Source organism: Vitis vinifera, chromosome 14 (genome assembly GCF_030704535.1).
Source record: "Vitis vinifera cultivar Pinot Noir 40024 chromosome 14, ASM3070453v1".
Taxonomy (NCBI): domain Eukaryota; kingdom Viridiplantae; phylum Streptophyta; class Magnoliopsida; order Vitales; family Vitaceae; genus Vitis; species Vitis vinifera.
The window spans coordinates 17,712,447-17,733,516 of NC_081818.1; the positions used below are offsets into that span (position 1 = coordinate 17,712,447).

General features: G+C 36.9%; 1 protein-coding gene across 2 annotated transcripts in view; it reads left to right on the forward strand.

Moving 5' to 3' along the window:
- Nucleotides 1–21,070, forward strand: part of LOC100255257 (protease Do-like 7) — an 86,671-nt gene that overhangs the window by 19,856 nt on the left and 45,745 nt on the right. Inside the window, exons 1-4 of one of the 2 annotated variants that reach the window (XM_010662031.3) lie at nt 6,856–6,898; nt 6,977–7,104; nt 8,828–8,953; nt 18,571–18,660. In XM_010662031.3, coding sequence (XP_010660333.1) covers nt 7,087–7,104; nt 8,828–8,953; nt 18,571–18,660 — 234 coding nt within the window. In that variant the 5' untranslated portion in view covers nt 6,856–6,898; nt 6,977–7,086. Of the gene's footprint in view, nt 1–6,855; nt 6,899–6,976; nt 7,105–8,827; nt 8,954–18,570; nt 18,661–21,070 lie in introns of those variants that run through there. The other variant, XM_002271787.5, reaches the window with a different exon arrangement.

Genomic DNA, 21,070 nt, shown 5'->3' on the forward strand with positions numbered 1-21,070 from the left:
ATCCCAAATAAAGGTGGAGTCAAAGATTTAAAGGAGTTTTGACCCATTAGCCTTATGGGTACTTTGTACAAAATGCTATTTAAAATTTTAGCTAATAAATTGGAGAAAGTGATTGGGAAAGTGGTGTTGGAATCTTAGAATCGGTTGTGGAAGGGAGACAAATTCTAGATGTGGTTCTAATTGCTATTGATTAGAGATTGTGGAGTCTTAAAGAAGAGGAGAGTGTGGTTTAGGGTTGTCTGTAAGTTAGATATTGAGAAAACCTATGACCATTTAAATTGGAGCTTCCTCTTGGAGGTGATGCAGAGAATGGGCTGAGGAGACGGTGGAGAGAGAATTTTTTTTTGGGTGGGGGGTGGTTTAGGGGCGGTTTGGGGGCTTATGGTTGAGGAGGAGGAGGAGGTGGGGGATAGGGGGTGTGGTTTAGGGTTGTCTATAAGTTTGATATTGAAAAAACCTATGACCATGTAAATTGGAGCTTCTTCTTAGAGGTGATGTGAAAAATGGGCTTTGTGGAGAAATGGAGATTAAATTCAATTTTGCAGTTCAATGACAGGGTTTTTAGTTTTGGTAAATGGTCTTTCTACAAGATTTTTTAAGAGTAGCAAGGGTTTAAGACAAGGGAACTGTCTATCTGCTTATCCTTTAATTTTGGTGATGGAATCTTTTGACATTATCTTGAGAAGGGTAGGGGAGGGTGGGTTTCATGGTTGGAGGGAGAGGTGCAAAAGGAGTGGAGATTTTTCACCTTCTATACATTGATGATACTCTTTTTTTATTTTTATTTTTGTGAACTTTGTTAAGATAAATTCATCTCTATGGCTTGGTTTTTGCTTTGGTTTTGAGGCTTCTTTAGGACTAAAAATTAACTTGAACAAAATGAACTAATTCTAGTAGAGAAGTCCTTAATGTGGAGGAGCAAGTGTTGCTATTGTGTTATAAAGTAGGAAAACTACCTCTTGCTTATTTGGGCTTGTCCTTGGGTGCTCCTTTCGAGGCTTCGGTTGCTTAGGACATGGTAGAGGAGGGGTTCTACAAAAGACTAGCATTGTGGGAAAGGTAATACCTCTCAAAGGGAGGTAGACTCACCTTGTTAAGATGTAATCTTTTTTTTTCATCATAAACGAAGAAATATTTATTAATAGTAGTAAAAATACAAAAGAAGCCTCTATAGTAGTAAAAGAGGGATGAGAGGTCCTTCCCTCAAAAACAGAAACTGAACAAAGAAGAAAGCACCCCATTATAGAAAACAATATACAAAGAAATCCTCAACTATCTCAAACTTTTGAATCACAAACTACAGTCCAATTAAGTTATAAAACACTAAGAGGAACTCCTCTAAAAACTGCAGTACAAGAGGCCCAAAGAGAGGAATAGAAGAAAAGTAAATCCCATAACATTCCTTTCGATCTTCCTTTATCTTCAAAAATCCTAACGTTCCTCTCTTGCCACACAATCCACAACAAAGTGAGGCAAGCAATTCGCCAAAGTGTCTTGCCTCTAAGTGAATTCCCCAAACCTCTAAATGCAATAATCATCATGTCTTCAATACTCCTTGGTGGAACCTAATCCAACCCTACTAAAAGGAAGAGTTTGCGCCAAAGCCTAATAGTTAAAGGACAATGAAGAAAAAGGTGGTCAATTTATTTTCCATTTCCTTTGCATAGAATGCACCATTGAGGACAAAGGGATTTGTAAGGTCTTCTCAATTGTAGCTTATCATTGGTGTTTACCTTCCCATGTACTACTAACCAAACAAGGGCTTTAACCTTTGAAGGGGCTTTTGATTTCCACAAAAACTTGGTTGGAAGGAACAATATAGGATTTGAGAAATTTGACAAGGCCAAGAGAAAAGATTTAACAGTAAACAAGCCTGATGAGGACAAAGACCAAGTTCTTGAATTTGCCATAGAAGGAGAAAAATGCATTGAACTAAGGGAGAACATGAGTCTCTGAAGGAGTTCAATTTCTGTATCAGTGAGATTACAACGAAAATTAAAATTCCAAGAAAGTGGATAGGAATTACCAATGACAACTAAGACGGTGAGGTTTTTCATAGAAATAACTCTATAAAGACGAGGGAATTGAGAACATAAAGGTTGAGTACCCCACCATAGATCCTCCCAAAAATGGATTCTCTCCGCATTCCCCACCACTAAACCGATATATGGGGAGAAATCCTGGAAAACTTGAGCAATAATCTTCCAAGGACATCTGTGTGACCATATAACCACCATGTTGGCATCCCATCCATTAGGATGTGTCCCATAAATACTTGCAATAACCTTATGCCAAATACCACTCCTTTTCCTAGGGAACCTTTAAAGCCATTTACCTTAGAGAGCAATATTTCTCAAGGAAGTCTTCCCGAAACCCAAACTTCTCGACTCCTTTGGCCTTCAAACAACATCCCACCTTATAAGATGATCTTTTTTCCTTTCACCTACCCTACACCAAAGGAAATCCCTTTGCAGCTTCTCTATCTTTGAGGCTATTGATATTGGAATTTTGAAAAGGGAGAGGAAGTAGAGTGGGATGTGAGATAGACTTGAAAGAATTAAAGTAATCCCCTCCCCCTCCCTCAAAACCCAAAGACAAAAAGGTCTTTTTCCACCCATTCAACCTTCTCGATATACTCTCAACCACTGGATCCCAAAAGCCTACTAACTTTGGGTTCCCTCCTAATGGAAGACCCAGATAAGACAGAGGCCACTTTGACACTTTGCAATCAAGAATCAAAGCCAAACTAGACAACAACTCTTGGCTTGTATTAATACTTGAAAGGGTGTTTCTTTCTAAATTGATTTTCAATCCTGAGACTTGCTCGAAAACCGAAAGAATTAGCTTAAGGTTTTGAAGATGTTCCAAAGAGGCTTTAGAGAAAAAAAATGGCGTCATTTGCAAACTATAGTAAAGATATTTTAGTCCTATCCTTGCCCACAATGAAACCTTCAGTTAACCCAGTTTCCTCTGCTTTGATCATCATCCTGCTTAGAACATCTGCTACTAAGGTAAAAAGAAAGGAAGAAAAGGGGTCTCCTTGTCTCAAACCTCTAGTAGCCTTAACCCAACCCTTTGCATTTTTGTTAACTATGATTGCAAAACTAGTTGAAGACAAACATCCCCTCATCCAAGATCTCCATTTTGGGCTAAACCCCTTCCTTTCTAGCACATGGTCCAAAAAGCCCCAATCCACATGATCATAGGCCTTCTCAAAGTCGATTTTGAAGACCACCCTTTCCCCCCTCGCCCCGTGGCCTCCTTTTCTCATCCACCACTTCATTAGCTATCAACACAACATCCAAAATTTGTCTCCCTTCAACAAAGGCTCCTTGAGAGCTAAAAATTGTTTCATGGAGGACTCTGCGTAAATGCCTTGATAAGACCTTAACATTTATCTTATATAAGCTTGTAACCAGGCTAATAGGTCTAAAATATGATATTTTAAAGGTTTGACTTTTCTTGGGCATCGAAGCAATGAAAGTAGCATTTGTACTTTGATTTATTATCCCGTTTGTTAAGATGTAATCTTAGTAGGCTACCAATTTACTTCATGTTCCTTTTCGTTATTCTCAAATTGGTGGCTCTAAGACTAGAGAAAATTCAAAGGGATTTTTTATGTAGATTTTATGGGGAGGAGGGCTCTTGAGAAGAAACCCCATTCAATGAAATGATTGTGGATCAGCGAAGATAAAAAGAAAGAGGATCTAGGCTTCAAGGAGCTGTCCATTCTTAATAAAGCTTCATTGAGAAAATAGTGTTGGAGATTCACTTTGGATAGAGATATGCTTTGGTGAATGTTTGGAGAAAAGCTAGTAGGATGGTGCTTTCGGTTATGGAGGGAAGGTTATGGTGTTGGCTTGTGGAAGTCAATAAGAAAAGGATCGGGAGTTTTTAAAGCCAAACGATATTTAAGGTGGGCTATGGGAGAAGGATAAAAAATGAAAAAGAAAAAGAAAAGAAGGAGAAGAATCAAATTTTAGCAAGATGTGTGGGGTGGTGATTTGCTTTTAGAGGACTCTTTTCCATTTTTATCCTCTTTTGTAGCCTTTAAGTAGGCATGGGTAGCAATGTCATCAAAGGTGATTGCTTGGGTGCTTGGGCCACTAGGCTAGGTGAGGTAGATAAAAATTGCCTCTTGAGGACCTAGGCAAGGTTGCTTCAAGGAGGTGATGCCTAAGCAGTCGCCTTAGGATAAGGTGCAAGGCATGGAGGTAGATCGCCTTTGACCATGAGTTAAAATTAAACATAGATTATAATTTAATTCAATTAACATTAGATTAAATAAAGTATAAGATGGAATGTTATATTATCAATCACGGTGATAATGAGATGGAGAGCTATCAATCTAGTCTTAATGGAAGTGATGACAATTTTAATTTCAATGATGACTATGATGATGCCCAAACTTCTCTAAGATGGTCATTCTCTTATTTTGTTTTTTATTCTAACTTTTACATGTTTGGAAAATTTGAATGTGTATTTGGACAAGATGAATTTCTCTCAACAATATGATGTTTCTTATGATGTGGCATAAAATATTTAATTCTTTGAATAATTATTAATATTTTGTTAATTTTATAAGATACCACAAGGGATGAAAAATTAATAGTGTTGATTGTTGTAGACGATGCTTGTATTGTTTAAGTATCAAATAGGTATATTTACTTTTTATTGTCTTACAATAGTTGGGCTATTGCCTTTTTTTTCGCCTTTTGCCTTAGGCTAAAAAGAGTCCTATCGCCTTGACATCGCATTTTACCTTTGACAACATTGATGGGTAGATGATGCTCGTGAGGTAGAGGGCTAGTTTGGTCATGTGTATATTGTGCTTTTTAAGACATTTTTCAGATTGGGAGATGGATCATGTTGAGGAGCTTCTTCAGAAGCTCTATAAGGTAGGAAGAAGTAGAGGAGATGACAAAATGGTGTGGAAGACCATCAAAAGTGCGGAATTCATGTTGATGTCCTTCTACTCTACCTTGGAGTTGGAGGATGAAGTGTCTTTTCCCTCAATGATAGTGTGGGGCTTTTGGGCTTGTACCAAAGTGGGTTCCTTTTTTTTTTTTCCTGCAGGAAGCGGTTTGGGATGGTCTTAACTATGAACTTAACAGAAGAGGATATTTTTTGCAGGTTATTGTTGTATGTGAAAATGAAGAAGAATCAGTAGACCATCTCCTCATCTATCGTGAGAAAGCTAGAGGGCTGTGATGCTTTTTATTCTCTTTATTTGGCATTTCCTGGGTTCTCTCATATTTGGTGAAGGACTTTTTACTAGGTTAGAATATGAGCTTTGTGGGTAAGAAGAGAAAAAAGGCTTGGAGGAACAACTCCTCTTTGCCTTTTCTGGTCAATTTGAAGGAACACGATTGAAGAACCTTTAAAGGGGTGCAATGCACAAACCAATCTCTTGAGGACTCCCTTATATCTAGTCTAGACATGTGGTCTTACAGGTATTTTCATGATGAGGTTCAAGCTAGTCTACTGTCCTTGATAGATTTTATTTTATTTGCCTATCAAAAAAAAAAAAAAAAAAAAGAAAGAAAAAGAAAAAAAAGAAGAGGAATGCTGTTGATCCTGAGCTTAAACATGACTACTGATTTGGGTGTATGATGCCTTCTTGTGGAAGCCAATTTCTCAACTATATTTTTCATGGGTTCTCATAAAAAAAAGAAAAGAAAAGAAAACTATATATTTCATGGGTCTCCATGGGAGACATAAGTCTTTTCGCAGGTTGCTTGTTGGATGAGGAGTTGTCATGCTTTTGCTAGAGACATTGTTTCTTTTTTTATCTCGAAATCTAGATCAGTTAACTAGTGGCTGACCCTTTGCTCAATGGGGGTGTTTGATCTCTAGAGTTGCTTACTGGGAACTACCTGCCTTGATTTGTTTCTAGGCATATAATGGTTTGAGATGTACGGTTTGTACTTTGTTCCTCTAATTGTTGCTTTGTTTCTGAATGTTGCAAAAGATATCTTATCATTCTTGCATCGTTCTCTTTCTTAGTAGGGAAACTCATAATCACTGCCACCTTCCTCACATATCCATTTCCAAGTCAATGCCACATTCTAGACCATTTATTCCAAACCAAACCACATTTCCAATTCCAATCCAAACCTCTAAATCCAAAGCAAAATTCCTATCTCAAGGCCAGAAGTCCCCCAAACCCATAAATCTGAAGCTTTCTTCAAAGGTGCCAATACTGGAGCTAAAAAATTCCAGAAGAAAATCCTGTTCTGCATTGGGTTTGGGCCTGATCAACTTGCTGCCTTAAAGACAGCAATAGCTAAGGTCCTTGTACACTTCAGAATTCGTTAAATATTAATGTCCAGAATGAGATGGCATGGTTATAGGTATGAGACATGTTAGTAGGAAATTTGCCTGAGGGGTGTCCAAAAATGGAAGAGAGAAGCAGATTTGTAAGTTACTATTATAAGTATTTTTGTATATTTCTTAATCTATTTCTTTGTTGCATGGGTATTTCTATAATATAAATGCCTGATTTGCATTTTCTATGTTACATTTGCTTCATTTTTCCCTAGGGTGTGGATAGAAAAAAAAATTGGATACTTAAAAAATTCAGCTGTGTCTCAACATTCTAATTTTTGGGATTAGATGAATCAAGATGCAAAACACTCACACCTAATAGTTGTACCCAAGTCCATGTAACATAGGCTATCTGTAACTTTGTTTTATCAATTGACAATATGTTCTTTGCCTGGTATTGATAGGGGCATATTGTGTTGATCGGCTGAGCAGATACACTTCACTTATAATTGATGGGACCTTGGGGTATTAATTTTTGTATGAATGATTGGATATCTAGAGGTGGGATCCTAAGTCTTGTTTTTTCAGTTGTAGCTAACAAGAAATTTCCATGGGAGCTGCTATGGTGGTGGTATGTTCTTTTTGATGATATTGATAGAATTTGTCCTTCAATCTCCCAAATATATGATATTAACAAATTTAACCACAGGTGTCTTGGCCCAGTGGTAACATGTGACTGCTATATGGAGCGGATGCCGTGGGTTCAATTCTACCTAGTGACCAAAAAAGAGAAACAAATTGATAGATGTGCTTGTGATTATGGGAAGGGCATCTAAGGTTAATCACTTTATGATTCCTGGTCTTGTACTCCTAGTTCAATTAAGTAAACTGTCTTTCTAGAATCTAGACGAACAAAATTTGGTTAGTGCTGGTTGTCAGTCGTGTATTGTTTGTTTTGTTGGTGCATGTTTTTCTTTTCAATTTGCATTAGAATTCTATGTCTTATTATCCATTGTACTTCATTTTAGTTTAATAATCAGGTATAGGTCTTAATCCCTCTATACTTATGGGGTAGTTTTTTGTTTCCAGACTTGTACCTGATAGTTGATGGCTCATTTTTGTTTTGTTTTTGGTGTGATATATGCTAAATTCAGGATCTAGTTTTTCATTCAGCAACATTAGCTACCACTCGGTGCTAGAGATGTCCCTAGGTGTTTAAAAGGATACTTGATAGTTGTGTTGGGGTAAACTTCTTCTGTCAGTGAAACTGATTGCGAACCGTATCTTACCTCATTGGACTATTTTTTTTCCTCCATATGCGGTGAACCTTAGCTAGAAAATGCTCAGTAGTTTGGTAACTTTGTCTGCTTGATTTATTGTTAAACATATTATGTCAAGCTGCAATGCAGGTGAAAAACATATAGGGCTTATTTATGCCTTGTTGGTTTAGTTGCATCACAAGGCTGGAAAAAGATTAATACTGTCTGTTCTCACTCTCTCATTTTGGTTAAGAAACAAAACTTTATTAGATATGAAGAAAAATCATGGAAATCTGAGATATCCTTTTAAAGCCAAAACAAATATGTTCAAGAAAACAAACTATACGAAGCATCCATCTGAAACATCAAAACACAAAAAGAGGTAGGTATCTCTAATCAGGATCAATACCATCTTCTCTTGTTTCTGCTTTGTTTTCTAAGATTTTATTTAATCAGAGGAGATTTGAATGTGTGTGTTGAAAGCTGGTTCCCATCATGTCTTTTGAGGCAAATTGTCCTGTCCTGTTTGACTGACCTAAATGCAAGACTGTATTTTATATTGTTTTGAACTTCCATGTTCAGTTCTTTTCCTGAGAAAGGCAACACAATATTACTTTGAACTATGAAAGTTGGATTCTGGCTGATTCCTCTGGGGGTTTTCGAGATATAAAATAGAATTTGGCAGGGATTTGTTGTCTTTGTGAAAACTTGAATGTGATACTTATGCAATTTTCTTATTGGTCTTATTCTTTTATGTTGTCTATGGATCTTAATTGGAGAACAGCTGGGTTGGGTAGTCTTTATTGTTAGAATTAGACAAACAATTTAAACTTGTATAACTTCAGGGGTCTTTCACTTATTTTCGAGCATTTATGTTACTGAATGTCCTTTTGGAAAAAATTTAAAATTCCTGCAATAGAAATCAATTGAGTAGTCATGGTTCAAATTCTTTGAAAGTGTTCTTTTTCTAGTTTGGCAGTTGTTACTGTCACTGGCCACATGGTTCCCCTTGGATTAATGCAGCAGATAAATTTGTCTGTTTATAGATATGGTCTTTTGAGTTTTAGTTATAAAGGATAATGGCATGAATCATTTAAAGATCCTCAATGATGAGGACAACTACTGCCACTTTTATAGGAGATACTTAATATCAAGAAGGCCTCTTCTTGATCATGGTGGTAACTGAATTTTGCATCCTTAATCTTTCTATTGAAAAGAAATGCATATTCTGGTTTTTAATATTACAGTCTGCTTAGTTTCATCTGGGGTTAAATTTTTGATTGGTTTTCCATTACTTTCAGGCTGCATCTGGGACTAAAGGTGGTTCAAGTGGTTCCCCAGTAATTGATTGGAAAGGAAGGGCAGTTGCCTTGAATGCGGGGAGCAAGTCTTCAAGTGCATCGGCATTTTTCTTACCTTTGGAACGAGTGAGTGCTTTCATGTTTATTTGCTGCAACTTTTGATGCTATTTGCTTAATCAAAAACGAAAAAAAGAAAAAGAAAAAGAAATTGTCAATGTGCAAACATGTCCGCAATCCAAAATTCAAAAACATCATGCAAAAACATTTGGTTGAAACATTTGCCAACAATTATCAATCATCACTCATAGTATCAAATATTACATAAAATAGGATATTTGGATTATGAGAGTGTTACATAACATAGTATAATAATAAATGTAAGAAGTAATTTCACAATATAAACTATCATAGTATTGTTATATAATCATCACAATAAATGGATTATGGATAATAAAAAAAATAAATTAATCACAATATATTAGGTTTAAAAAATGATGTAAAATAATCTCCAGTATATCTTTACATTTTGATTTACAATACATGTATACAAAGAATGAGATCCCCTAAATTAGGCAACTTATAAAAAAATCCCTAAAATCAAGTAATTTGATTGCAAGATTCCTATATGGAAATTTACCTAAGGTTCCTATATGGAATTTACCTAGATTCTTGGTACAAGAATCATGAATCAGTTTTTACAAGAAAGGAAAAATATGGTAGGAGAAATTAGATATATATCGAGAAAAATAATTGTTGATTTCTGGGCTTATTCTTCTAACTCTCACCCTCGAGTTGGTGCGAAAATATTTTGCATTCCCAACTTGTCTAAGATTGTATAAAAAGTTGAACTTGGTAGGCTCTTTGTTCGTATATCTGTGAATTGTTTAGAAGAGGGGACATACGGAGTGCAAATCAGCTCACTATCAAGTTTTTATTTGATGTAATGCTGATCTATCTCCACATGCTTGGTTCAATCATGATGAACGGGGTTATGGGCTATATTTATAATGGCTTGGTTATCACAATATAACCTCATGAGTTCTTTTAAAGTGATGCCAAGGTTAGTAAGAATGATCTTTATCCAAAGTAGTTCACAAATCCCTTAGGCCATGGCCCTAAACTCAGCTTCTGCGCTAGATTTAGCCACCATTGGTTGCTTTTTACTTCTCCAAGTAACTAGATTTTCTCCTAAAAAGGTACAATATCCAGAAATTAACCTTCTATCAACAATTGATCCAACCCCATCAGCATCACTGTAAGCTTCCAATTCCATATTTCCTGTCTTCTAAAATAAGATTCCCTTGTTTGGTGTAGACTTTAAGTAACGAAGGATTCTATATATTGCCTCCATGTGAGATTCATGTGGTGAATGCATGAATTGGCTTACCACACCTACAACATATGCAATGCCTGGTCGAGTGTGAGATAAATAAATTAATTTCCTCACCAATCTTTGATAGAGGTCATTGTATACCATATCATCCTCTATTTTTCCTCCTAATTTATGATTTTGCACAATCGGAGTCTTTGTTGGTTTTCATCCTAGCATTTTTGTCTCGCTTAGCAAATTGAGGATATATTTCTATTTGGAAATAAATATTCCCCCTTTCGAACCTGCCACTTCAATCTCGAGGAAATATTTTAGAATCCCTAGATCCTTGATCTCAAATTCATTAGACAAACAAGTTTTTAGTCTTTGAATTTCCCCCTTGTCATTTCCAATAACAATAATATCATCCACATAAACTATTAAGGCAGTCAATTTACCAGAGGAGTTATGTTTGATAAACAATGTGTGGTCTCCTTGGCTTTGATGGTAGTTCATTCTTATCATTGATTTTGTAAATCTCCCAAACCATGCTCTTGGAGATTGTTTAAGTCTATAAAGAGACTTCTTAAGCTTGCAGACTTTGTTCTTCCAAGCCTTGTCACCAAACCTCGGTAGAGTGTTCATGTATATTTCTTCTTCTAAGTCACCATGTAAGAAGGCATTCTTCACATCAAATTACTGCAAAGGCCAATCAAGATTGGCAGCTAAAGACAATAGAATACAAATAGTGTTCATTTTTGCCATCGGTACAAAGGTCTCTTGGTAGTCATGCCATAAGTTTGGGTAAAGCCCTTAGCTACCAATCTAGTCTTATACCTTTCTATTGTCCCATCGGCTTGGTATTTAATTGTGAAAATCCACTTACAACCTACTATTTTCTTCCCTTTGGGAAGCTCAACTATATCCTAAGTCTAATTTTTATTTATTTATTTTTTTAAGGCTTGCATCTCCTCATTAATTGCTTTCCTCCAATTCTCATCTCTAAGTGCCTCTTGGATTGTGTTTGGAATCTCAACAAAAGACATTTGGGTAATAAAGGCTTGGTATGTAGATGATAAATGATGTAATGAGGTAAAATTTGAAATAGGATGCTGAGTGCATTTTCTAGTGCCTTTCCTCAATGCAATGGGCCAAATACAAATCATTATAGACACTAGAATGAGTATTTTCATTACTTGATTTAGGGTTGGATGATGGGATATGAGAGGATGTTGTAGATTTTCCCTTCCTCAAATACACTTTTAGTTTGGAGGTGTTTTCTGGCAGCATGTATTCCCTTTCTCTGAGCTGAATCTCAAGTTCATTGGCTGGAATTTCAGTGGGCAGCTTTTCTACAATTAGCTCTTCATTGGGAGTATGCTGGAATTTCTTATGTTCACTAGTTGATTCTTTAGATGAATCCAAGGCTGGAACATTTGGAACAATAGGGAGTGTTGGTGCAGAATCTGAAAATTCTGGGGCTGAAATATCTTGGACAGTAGGGGAACTGGATGTGTTTGAGGTATAGACATTTGACACGTTAACCAGTTGTGGAAGGACACCCCCACCATTCTCACCATTCCTAGGAAAAATTCCTGACAGTTTATCTTCCGTTCCTCCAATCTCCCCTTGAAGATAAGTGTGTGTGAAATATGGTTGACTCTTAGAGAAGGTAACATCCATGGTGATATATGACCTTGTGGGTGTATGGTAGCACTTATATCCCTTTTGATTGGAAGAATATCCATGGAAGACACACCTAAGAGCTCTTAGGTCAAGTTTGTCTCTAGATTGTTTGGGAATGTGAATGAAAGATACACACCCAAATATTTTTGGAGGAAGTTCCAATACCCTTAAAGTTAGGAAAAAACTTTGAAAGTACATCAACAGGGAATTTAAAGTCTAAGACTTGAGAAGGCATTCAATTTATTAAAAATGTAGCAGTCAAAATGACTTCCCCCCAATATGTTTTTGGAACACTCATTTGAAAAAGTAAAGACCTAGCAACTTCTATGGGATGTTTGTTTTTTCTCTCTGCTACCCCAATTTGTTGTGGGGTATCTACATATGAAGGTTGATGCATAATACCTTCACTTTGGAGATAGGTGATATGATTATGGTTGAAGTATTCCTTTCCATTATCTGACCTTAAGGTATGGATTTTGGTGCCAAATTGGGTGCAAATGAATTTGTGGAATATCGGGAAAATGGAATTAACTTCAAATTTGGATTTTAGGAGATAAACCCAAGTGGTATGAGTGCATTCATCAATGAAGGTAACAATCCATCTAGAACCCGGAATGTTTGGAATTCTAGAGGGTCCCTAAACATCAGTATGTATTAAACTAAAAGATGTTTTTTTATTGCTTATTGGAAAAGGCACACGATGGTGTTTTGCAATGAAAATCACGGGATTTAGTTTTACTAAACAATGTGGGAAACATTTTTTCCAAGACAAAGAAAGGTGGGTGTCCCAATTATTTGTGCCATAGCCATTATTCGATCAACTTTTGATGTATTGTTGGTGGGTAATAAGAGCTTGTGGGATAGGATCACCAATCTTCCAATGTGTATCAGGGTAGTAGAGTCCACTTTTCCTCTCATCGTGCCCAATCATCCTCCCCATTATCTGGTCTTGAAAAACACAATGGGAAGGGGTAAATGTTACAAAACAATTCAAATCTTTCGTGATTTTACTGATAGAAAAAAGATTACAAGACAAGTTTGGAGCATGTAACACATTTTGCAAGGTCAAAGGAGTGATGGAGGCTATGCCTTAACCAATTATGGAAGAAAAAGTGCCATCAGCAACCTTCACTTTTGGCCTACTTGAAAGTATTGTATAATTGGAAAAAAAAAATTGGAGTGACTGGTCATATGGTCAGTAGCACCAGAATCAATGATACAAATGCTAGATAAACAATCCTTATAGGCACTTAAAGCTTTGATATTTCCTGTTTGGATGAGAGAGCATGAGGCAGTTTTTGCTGTGGGAATTTCAGCACGTCTGTCAAGCTGGTTGAGAAGCGTTTTCAGCTTTTCATAATGCTCCTTGCTGAGTAAAATAGGTTCTTGTTCAATGGTAGGGATATTTTCATGAGAGACATTAATGGTGGCAGCTTGATGTGCCTGTCTAGATCTTGTGGCAGGTTTTCCTCTATTGCTTCCCCCTTTGCTTCCTAACTGAGGCTTGCCATATGGAGTTTCCAGCAAGATTCACGTGTATGTCTTGGTTTGTGACGATAATTACACCAAAGCGAATCTTTATCATCTGTTTTTCTTCCTTCTACTTTGGATCCCTTGACTTGAAATTTCCAGCCATAGCTAGTGCTGATTTTTCTGGAGTATAGCCTCCTAGCATCACAACTCTACGACTTTCTTCTCCAATCATATAGGCATAAACCTCCTGGATGGATGGACGAGATTCTTTCCCCAATATTTGTACTCTTACTTGGTCTAATTCAGGATTAAGACCAGCGAATAATTCGAATACTCTCTCTTGCTCCATTATCTTCTTCAATCTAGTAGTGTCTTTGGCAACTACCATTTTTTTGTGCTAGTAATGATCTAATTCCAGCCATAGGCTTCGCAATTTATTGTAATATTAAGTGGCAGACCAATTTCCTTGCTTTGTAGCATGAATTTGACACTTCAACTCATATACTTGTGCTGTTATTCCAATCTTGGAATACGTTTGACTGATGACACCCTAAATCTCTTTGGCGGTGGAGAGAAACAAGTATGTTTGGCTAATCTTCGGCTGCATGGAGTATAGTAGCCAAGACATGACCATAGAATAACTCATCCCATAATTCATACCGTGGATCATTGGAGTTGGGTTCTGATTTGACACCCGTGATATAGCCCATCTTCCCTGTACTTTTAATGAAAAGTTTGGCTGATTGGGACCATTGTAGGGCTATCATTGAGTTTTTAAGTGGTGATTTGGAGTGTAGGGCTATCATTATGATGGGTAGATAAAGGTGATAAGGTTTGGAGTGTAGAGGAGGGATTGAAGGGTAGGGTTGTTGAGAGGATGGTGTATTTTACTATTTTCACTAGTTTCAGACATTTTAGGGAAAAAACAAGGTTTCAGGTTTTTTTTTTTTTTTTTTTGGAGTAAACAAGAGATGACCTTGAGGGAATTATAATGGGAACTAAGGAACCAACAACAAAGGTCGGTTAAAAGAGTGAACGAGCTACAACAATGAAGGTTGTATGTGACTGAGCAATGAAGGTTCTATGGATCTTGGCAGAGTCAAACTTTTGGCTCTGATACCATGATGAAAAATAATCTCCCGTATATCTTTATATTCTGATTTACAATACATATATACAAAGAATGAGATCCCCTAAATTAGGCAACGTATAAAAAAATCCCTAAAATCAAGCAATCTGATTGCAAGAGTCCTATATGGAATTTACCTAGATTCATGGTAAAAGAATCATGGGTTAGCTTTTACAAGAAAGGAAAAATATAATAGGAGAAATCAGATATATATGGAGAAAAATAATTGCTGATTTCTTTGCTTATTATTCTAACAAAAAAAATTTAAAAATGAGATAAATAAATTTTAAGAAGTTTTTCATTTTTCATAAAGTCTAGAATTTAGATATTCATTATCTAGTATCATAAAGATAAATAAAATAAATGAAATCTAAAAAATAAAATAAGAATAAGAAATACAATTTCGCTATGTTGTGAAAAAAAATATACCACTAAAGGAATCCGAGGTCTGAGCACCTTAGGTACACTCTTCCTCTTCCTCCTTCCTCTCTTTTTCTTCTTTTTCTTCACCTTTGTTGTAGTCATTGGTTTTGAAAGCCTAATTTGGGCTTTGTTTGTTTTATTTCGAAGAGCAAAATGTACTGTTTTGATGCTACTCTTTTTTTTTTAATTTTTTTTTAAAAGGTCAAGATGATGTTGCTTTGCCTGTTTTTTTTTTTTTTTTTTTTTTTTTTTTTTTTTTTTTTTAAAGGAAAAAAAACTACTCTAAAACAATGTTTTTTGTTCTTTGTTTATTATTTTGAAAATAGGCATTTCAAAAGGTTCCCTCTAGCAAAACAACTCCCCTCTACTTCTTTTGTTGGATGCTTACCCTTAGAAAGAGATGAAGGAGAGATAGGTCCACACCTTAAGAAGGACAAAGGAGGAACCATACCTAAGAAATGGGAAGCCTTTGCCACTAGTCCTTTGTTAGTGATAGTTGTCTTCACCAAAGTTGACTTTAGTTGAGCCATCTCCCCTATAGCACAACGACAAAGATCCATGGCCCCCTTTACCATTCCTTTGATTGTTGGAGTGGTGTTACCCACACTGTGGCTAGGGCTTGAGGAAGCTAACTCTAGAAAATGGGCAAAGGTCTCTCCTGATTCATAAGAGGCCCAATCCACTTGCAAAATCTCCATTGGGCTTTGGGCTAGCCCCCTTTAAAACATCCATGCACACTCATTTTTGGCCCCAACCTCCCCAAGGCCCACTTCTTAACCCAGGTTTCCATTCAAGCTGTCAGTGCCTAGGCCGAAGAACCCCTCTCATTGCCTCGGCCTTTAATTGTTTTTGGGCCTACGTCTCTTTACCAACTCACTTGCCCTTCTTTAGGTCTAAAGCAGTTCAAATTTTATTGGGCTCTTTGTGGGCGATGCCCAACTTCTTGTTTAGGTCTCTATCCATCTCATGGCCCACCCCCTCATCTATAGTATCATTCTTCATAAGGCCATGGTTTAAAGTTGTGGTCTTGGTCATTGACTCGGGAGGTCTTGAGGCACATTGGTCTCAATATCTTCGATTGGTATCGATGGATACATAAAATATATTCAATTAAATATACTTTTATAAAATTTTAAGTTTAAGTATATTTAATGTTATTTAAGTTTACAAATCTGTTTTCAGTTTTTAATATTAAAATTTATTTTATTTAATAATTTCATATCAAATTTAATTAATTATAAAATTTTTAAAATTGTCTATCACCATTTGATTTAATGTTGATAATAGTAATTGTTAATTTTTCTAGTAATATATTATCTAACAAAATTTAATTTGTACACCTTATTTAATTGTATTAAAAAAGTTGGTAACTTATCTAAAATATAATTAAATTAAATTCTTATAAATTATATTTACATTTCTATTTATCTCACTTTATTCATTACCAATTGTAGAAATATCACTATATTCATCACCCATTGTATAAATACCCAAATACCCATTAGATAAATCATGAGAACCCATCACCATATAACCCAATACCCATTTCTTCTTTCTCCTCAGTCTTTTCTTCTCTTTTAGACCTTTTTTTTTTTTTTCGTTTCTCCACTACTGGATGAATAAAACCATCTACGATTTGAGTGAAATAAAACCACCTTTCTAACTCCAAAAAATACAGATTCCATTTCTAAATTAAACATTTTCCCTTTCTCCTCTTTCTCCTCAAGTTCTAGGCTGCTTCTCATCTTTCTCCTCAAGTTCCAGACTGTTTCTCCTTTTGAATCAATCCAAACCATCTCTGAGTCAAACTTGGATATCGGTTTTGTAGTAGGTTAGCCGAGGCAGATACGACTCGGCCAAGTTGTATTAGGTCTCAGCCATTACTTCAAACCTTGCATGAGGCTCCTTCTATCTAGTCAGTCCCCTCTGCTACATGGGCCCACTGTTGCTGCTCACTACGAGAAAATATTGCTTCATCCTTATCCATTTTATCCTCTTACACCAAGGGGTGATATATTTTCTTCCACTTTTTGTTAACCCTACTCTCATCATGGCACATGAAACTCCCTCCATGTCTTCCCTAATTTTCCAGCTTCTTACTAGTTGTGCTCAGCACCACTTGAGACAATCATGGCAAAATCTCACACAACAGTTGAATGGAGTAACAAAAGCTGCCCCCACCACAACCTGTATACTTCCTAGCACCTTCCTCCCGTTTGTTCTAATCAAGACACTCTTACCACTACAAGTAATGACTATAATTAGTATCTGCATCCATTGCCATGAAACCTCCACAAGAATCTCCCAATGGTTTAAAAACCTCCCATCCCATGGGAAAGTTGAAAGTCTCACAATCTTCACCCAAGCTTCCTCAGCATGAACTTCTCTAAAATAGCCAACATATGCGACCCCCTTGTCCAATATCAACCCCTTCTTGAACACTCTTATCCCTTCGTTGAAGACCCTTTTTTGCCTTAGAACTTAAACTCAAACAAGATGGGAGAACCTCTCATTGAGGCTAAATGGACATTCCTTTTCAACCTCCAATGATATCTAGCCCATGCCTATAGGAAAGGAAAAAATGGGGCCTTGTTGAGAAATTCCCCCATCTCCCCACTAGATACCAACTAAGAGCCCTTCAATTTTTTAAATGAGTTGAACCCCCCAAATTGAAACCACACTACATCTCCCACTTCCCAATAGCCCTTTTTCACTACACCTACAGAGTCATCTCACTCTCTTGGACCCCTATCACCACGCTCCTGAAAGGGGGATTTACCAGCTTTAGGCTCTTCAATAGGACCCAAGAGAGGCACTACTCTGAAGCTCCTCAATGTTTTGGCCAACAGACCCCTCCTCCTAAGCAACCCCTTTCCTTTTGGAAACACTAGGGAGGATTTCTTTTCCTCACTTGAGAGCATGAACACATAAGGAATCTCCCTGCTCCATTACTTCGAAGCTTCAACTTGTAGCTTTTCCCTCCCTTCATTCACAACCTATTGGAATTCTTCATGTTCTCACCCTCATTACAAACTTCCTCCCCTTCCAAAAGGGAGGACAAACCCTTTGCACCAAATCTGACCCATTGCGAGAAGCCTTGGCCCCTCTTAGGGATTGTTGTAGTCATCTTGCCTTTGGTTTGCTCAGTTAAGATCTCAAAAGATTTTTACTCTATTGCCTTTGGTTTTCTAAATTATGCAATTGTTGATCTCTTGTTTCTCCTTTCCTTGAAAAATGCCGAATTTATTCTTATCTTTTCTTAATGAGAGGTATACCGTATAATCTTTAAATTGAAAAGTCTCTTTCTTCTAATTTTTTTTTTCCTGCTTATTTGACTCGTATTCTGTTCAAAGTGAATTTCGAAGAATAAGATCCCCTAGAAAGTCAGAGTTTGTATGGGTAGTGGCCAATAAAAATGTGAATAAAAAAAAATATGCTTTGTTTAGAAAACCTACAAAGCTATTATCCTTATGAGCTGTGCTTTATGGTGGTGTCCACATGATATAGGTCCTAATGTGGGAAATTTTGTCACCAAAGCTTTGTCATTCATGCACAACTTTTTTATCCTGTCTAAATGTGTTGAAGAAAATAGAAATGTCTCAAACCTTCTATTCAAATGTTTTCTTTCGAACCCTTGAACCCACAGATTTCAAGTGTGCTTCGGCTTTTACTATAAATCTTTTTAGTTTTCAGCCGCTAATTCACACTGTTCACAATTTCCAGGTTGTAAGAGCTTTACAATTTCTCCAGAAGGGCAAAGATTCTTCTACAAGTAACTGGGAGGCAGTTAGCATTCCCCGTGGTACCCTTCAGGTTTGTTAAGTTTTATGTATGTTTCCTGTATTTAGTTTTTGTCAGTTGAAACTGCATTAAACAGGGAAATTAACATGTTTAGTGGATGGTATGTTAACTCTATAAATATTTGTGGGATGGGGCTGCCTTCTCAGTATCTGGGGCTCTTAACAAGGCTCATTCTGTGTGGGATGGGGTGGAAGAGAGGGTGAGGAGGAGACTTGCGCTTTGGAAACGGCAGTATATATCCAAAGGTGGGAGAATCACTCTCATAAAGAGCACATTGGCTAGCATGCCAGTCTATTAAATGTCTCTTTTCTTGATGCCCAAGACTGTTGCTAGAAGGTTAGAAAAAGTACAAAGAGATTTTCTTAGGGGAGGGGGAAACTTGGAGAGGAAAGTTCATCTAGTTAATTGGGAAGTGGTTTGTGCGGATAAGGATAAGAGTGGGTTAGGCTTAAGGAAGCTAGCCTTTTTGAACAAAGCCTTGCTTGGTAAATGGATTTGGAGGTTTGCTTATGATAAAGACAATCTTTGGAAACAAGTGATCATGGCGAAATATGGACAAGAGGGTCTTGGTTGGAGGACAAAGAAGGCTAATGGGGCGTTCGGAGTAGGGGTTTGGAAGGAGATCTTGAAGGAAACTGATTGGTGTTGGGATAATATGGTGCTCATAGCTGGGAAGGGTACCAAAATCAGATTCTGGACTGAAGTATGGTGCACTAGTACAGCGCTGTCCCAAAACTTCCCTCATCTGTTTGCCATGGCTGTTCATAGGAATGCTACGGTGGAGGAGATGTGGGACTAGAATTTTGGACAAAGAGGCTGGAACCTAAGATTTTTGAGGGATTTCAGTGATTGGGAGTTGGATATGGTAGGGGACTTGCTCCATGTTTTGAGGGGTCACAGGCCTTCTTTGGAGGAAGACTCAATTTTTTGGAAGGGAGGAAGAAACAGACAGTTTAGGGTTAAGGAAGTGTACAACTTGTTGCACACCCCAATGACACCGCTTTTCCGACAAGTTGTATTTGGGTGAATAGAGTTCCAACCAAAGTTGCATTCTTTGCTTGGGAGGCTACGTGGGGGAAGGTGCTTATTCTTGACAGGCTCCAGAAAAGAGGGTGGCAGCTCCCTAATTGTTGTTTTTTGTATGGGTGTGAAGAAGAAACTGTAAATCATATTCTTATACACTATATAGTGGTCAGAGTCCTATGGGATATCGTCCTTGGGTTATTAGGTGTTCAGTAGGTCTTTCCAGAAATTGTAAAGGAGGTCTTAACTTGCTGGAGGGGCCTTTTTGTGGGGAAGAAAAGGAAAAAAATATGGAAATCCATCTCGTTGTGTATTTTTTGGACGATTTGGAAGGAGAGGAATAGATTAGCCTTTAGGGGAGGGTGTGTTAGATATTTAGAAACTCAAGAATTTTTTTGTTTGTAATTTATGGAGGTGGGCTAGATTGTATATGGGAGAGGAGTCTCTTTCCCTTATAGGCTTTTTGGAGTGGTTAGCTTCCACTTAAGGGGTGATAAGGCTCTTTTGGCTTTCGTTTTTGCTTTTGAGGCCTTAACTGCCTTGTATACCCCCTGTATGCAGTGTGACTTTTTGTCTCTGGTTTAATACAATTCTGGCTTACTTATCAAAAAAAAAAAAAAAAACTCTATAAATATTTGTCATTAAATTGAAAAATATTGGTATTTTTCTTGGTTATTTCCATGTAGCATGGACTCTTTCAAAGAGTTGTGTCCTTGTTGGACACCATGCCGGACATTGTACTCCCAGTGATTAATGTTTTTGTGTGTGTGTGTGTGTGTGTGTGTATTCTCTCTTTGATAGGCCATGTGCTTATGGAAAGGTTAACAGAAATGAGAATCTTCAAGCCAGAAAAGATGACAAACATTTTGCCCAGATATTTTATGTGATATGTAGAAACAGTAGGGATATGATTGACCATCCTTTTCTTCATTTTTGTTATTTGTTGTCTTTTTTTTTTTTTTTTGTTCTTTTTGATCAGAAACAAAAACATTTTCATTAACAGAGTAAAACTGAAAAGGATGAGAAATCCTTCCCTAATTACAAACCTGATCAAAACAAAGGAAAAGAAAAAAGAAAAAGAAGACGTCAAAATGTCTCAACATTACTATTTTAACACTTTTGAACTACGTATTGAAATCCAATTGAGTTGAATAAAGTTACGAGGAATGCCCTTGAAAGCTATAGTAGTAGATGCCAAAATGATGAATAGAAATAGATTTAGTCCCATAACGCTTCAGATGTCCTCCCCTTGTCCTCAAAGATCCTTGCATTTCTTATCCAAATCAAAGTAAGACAAATGATTTGCCATACAACTTTGCCCTTATTCTTGCTTTCCAACTCCCTAAAAGAAATGGTCCACATGTCACATACACTTCTAGGAGGAACCAAAATCAAGTTT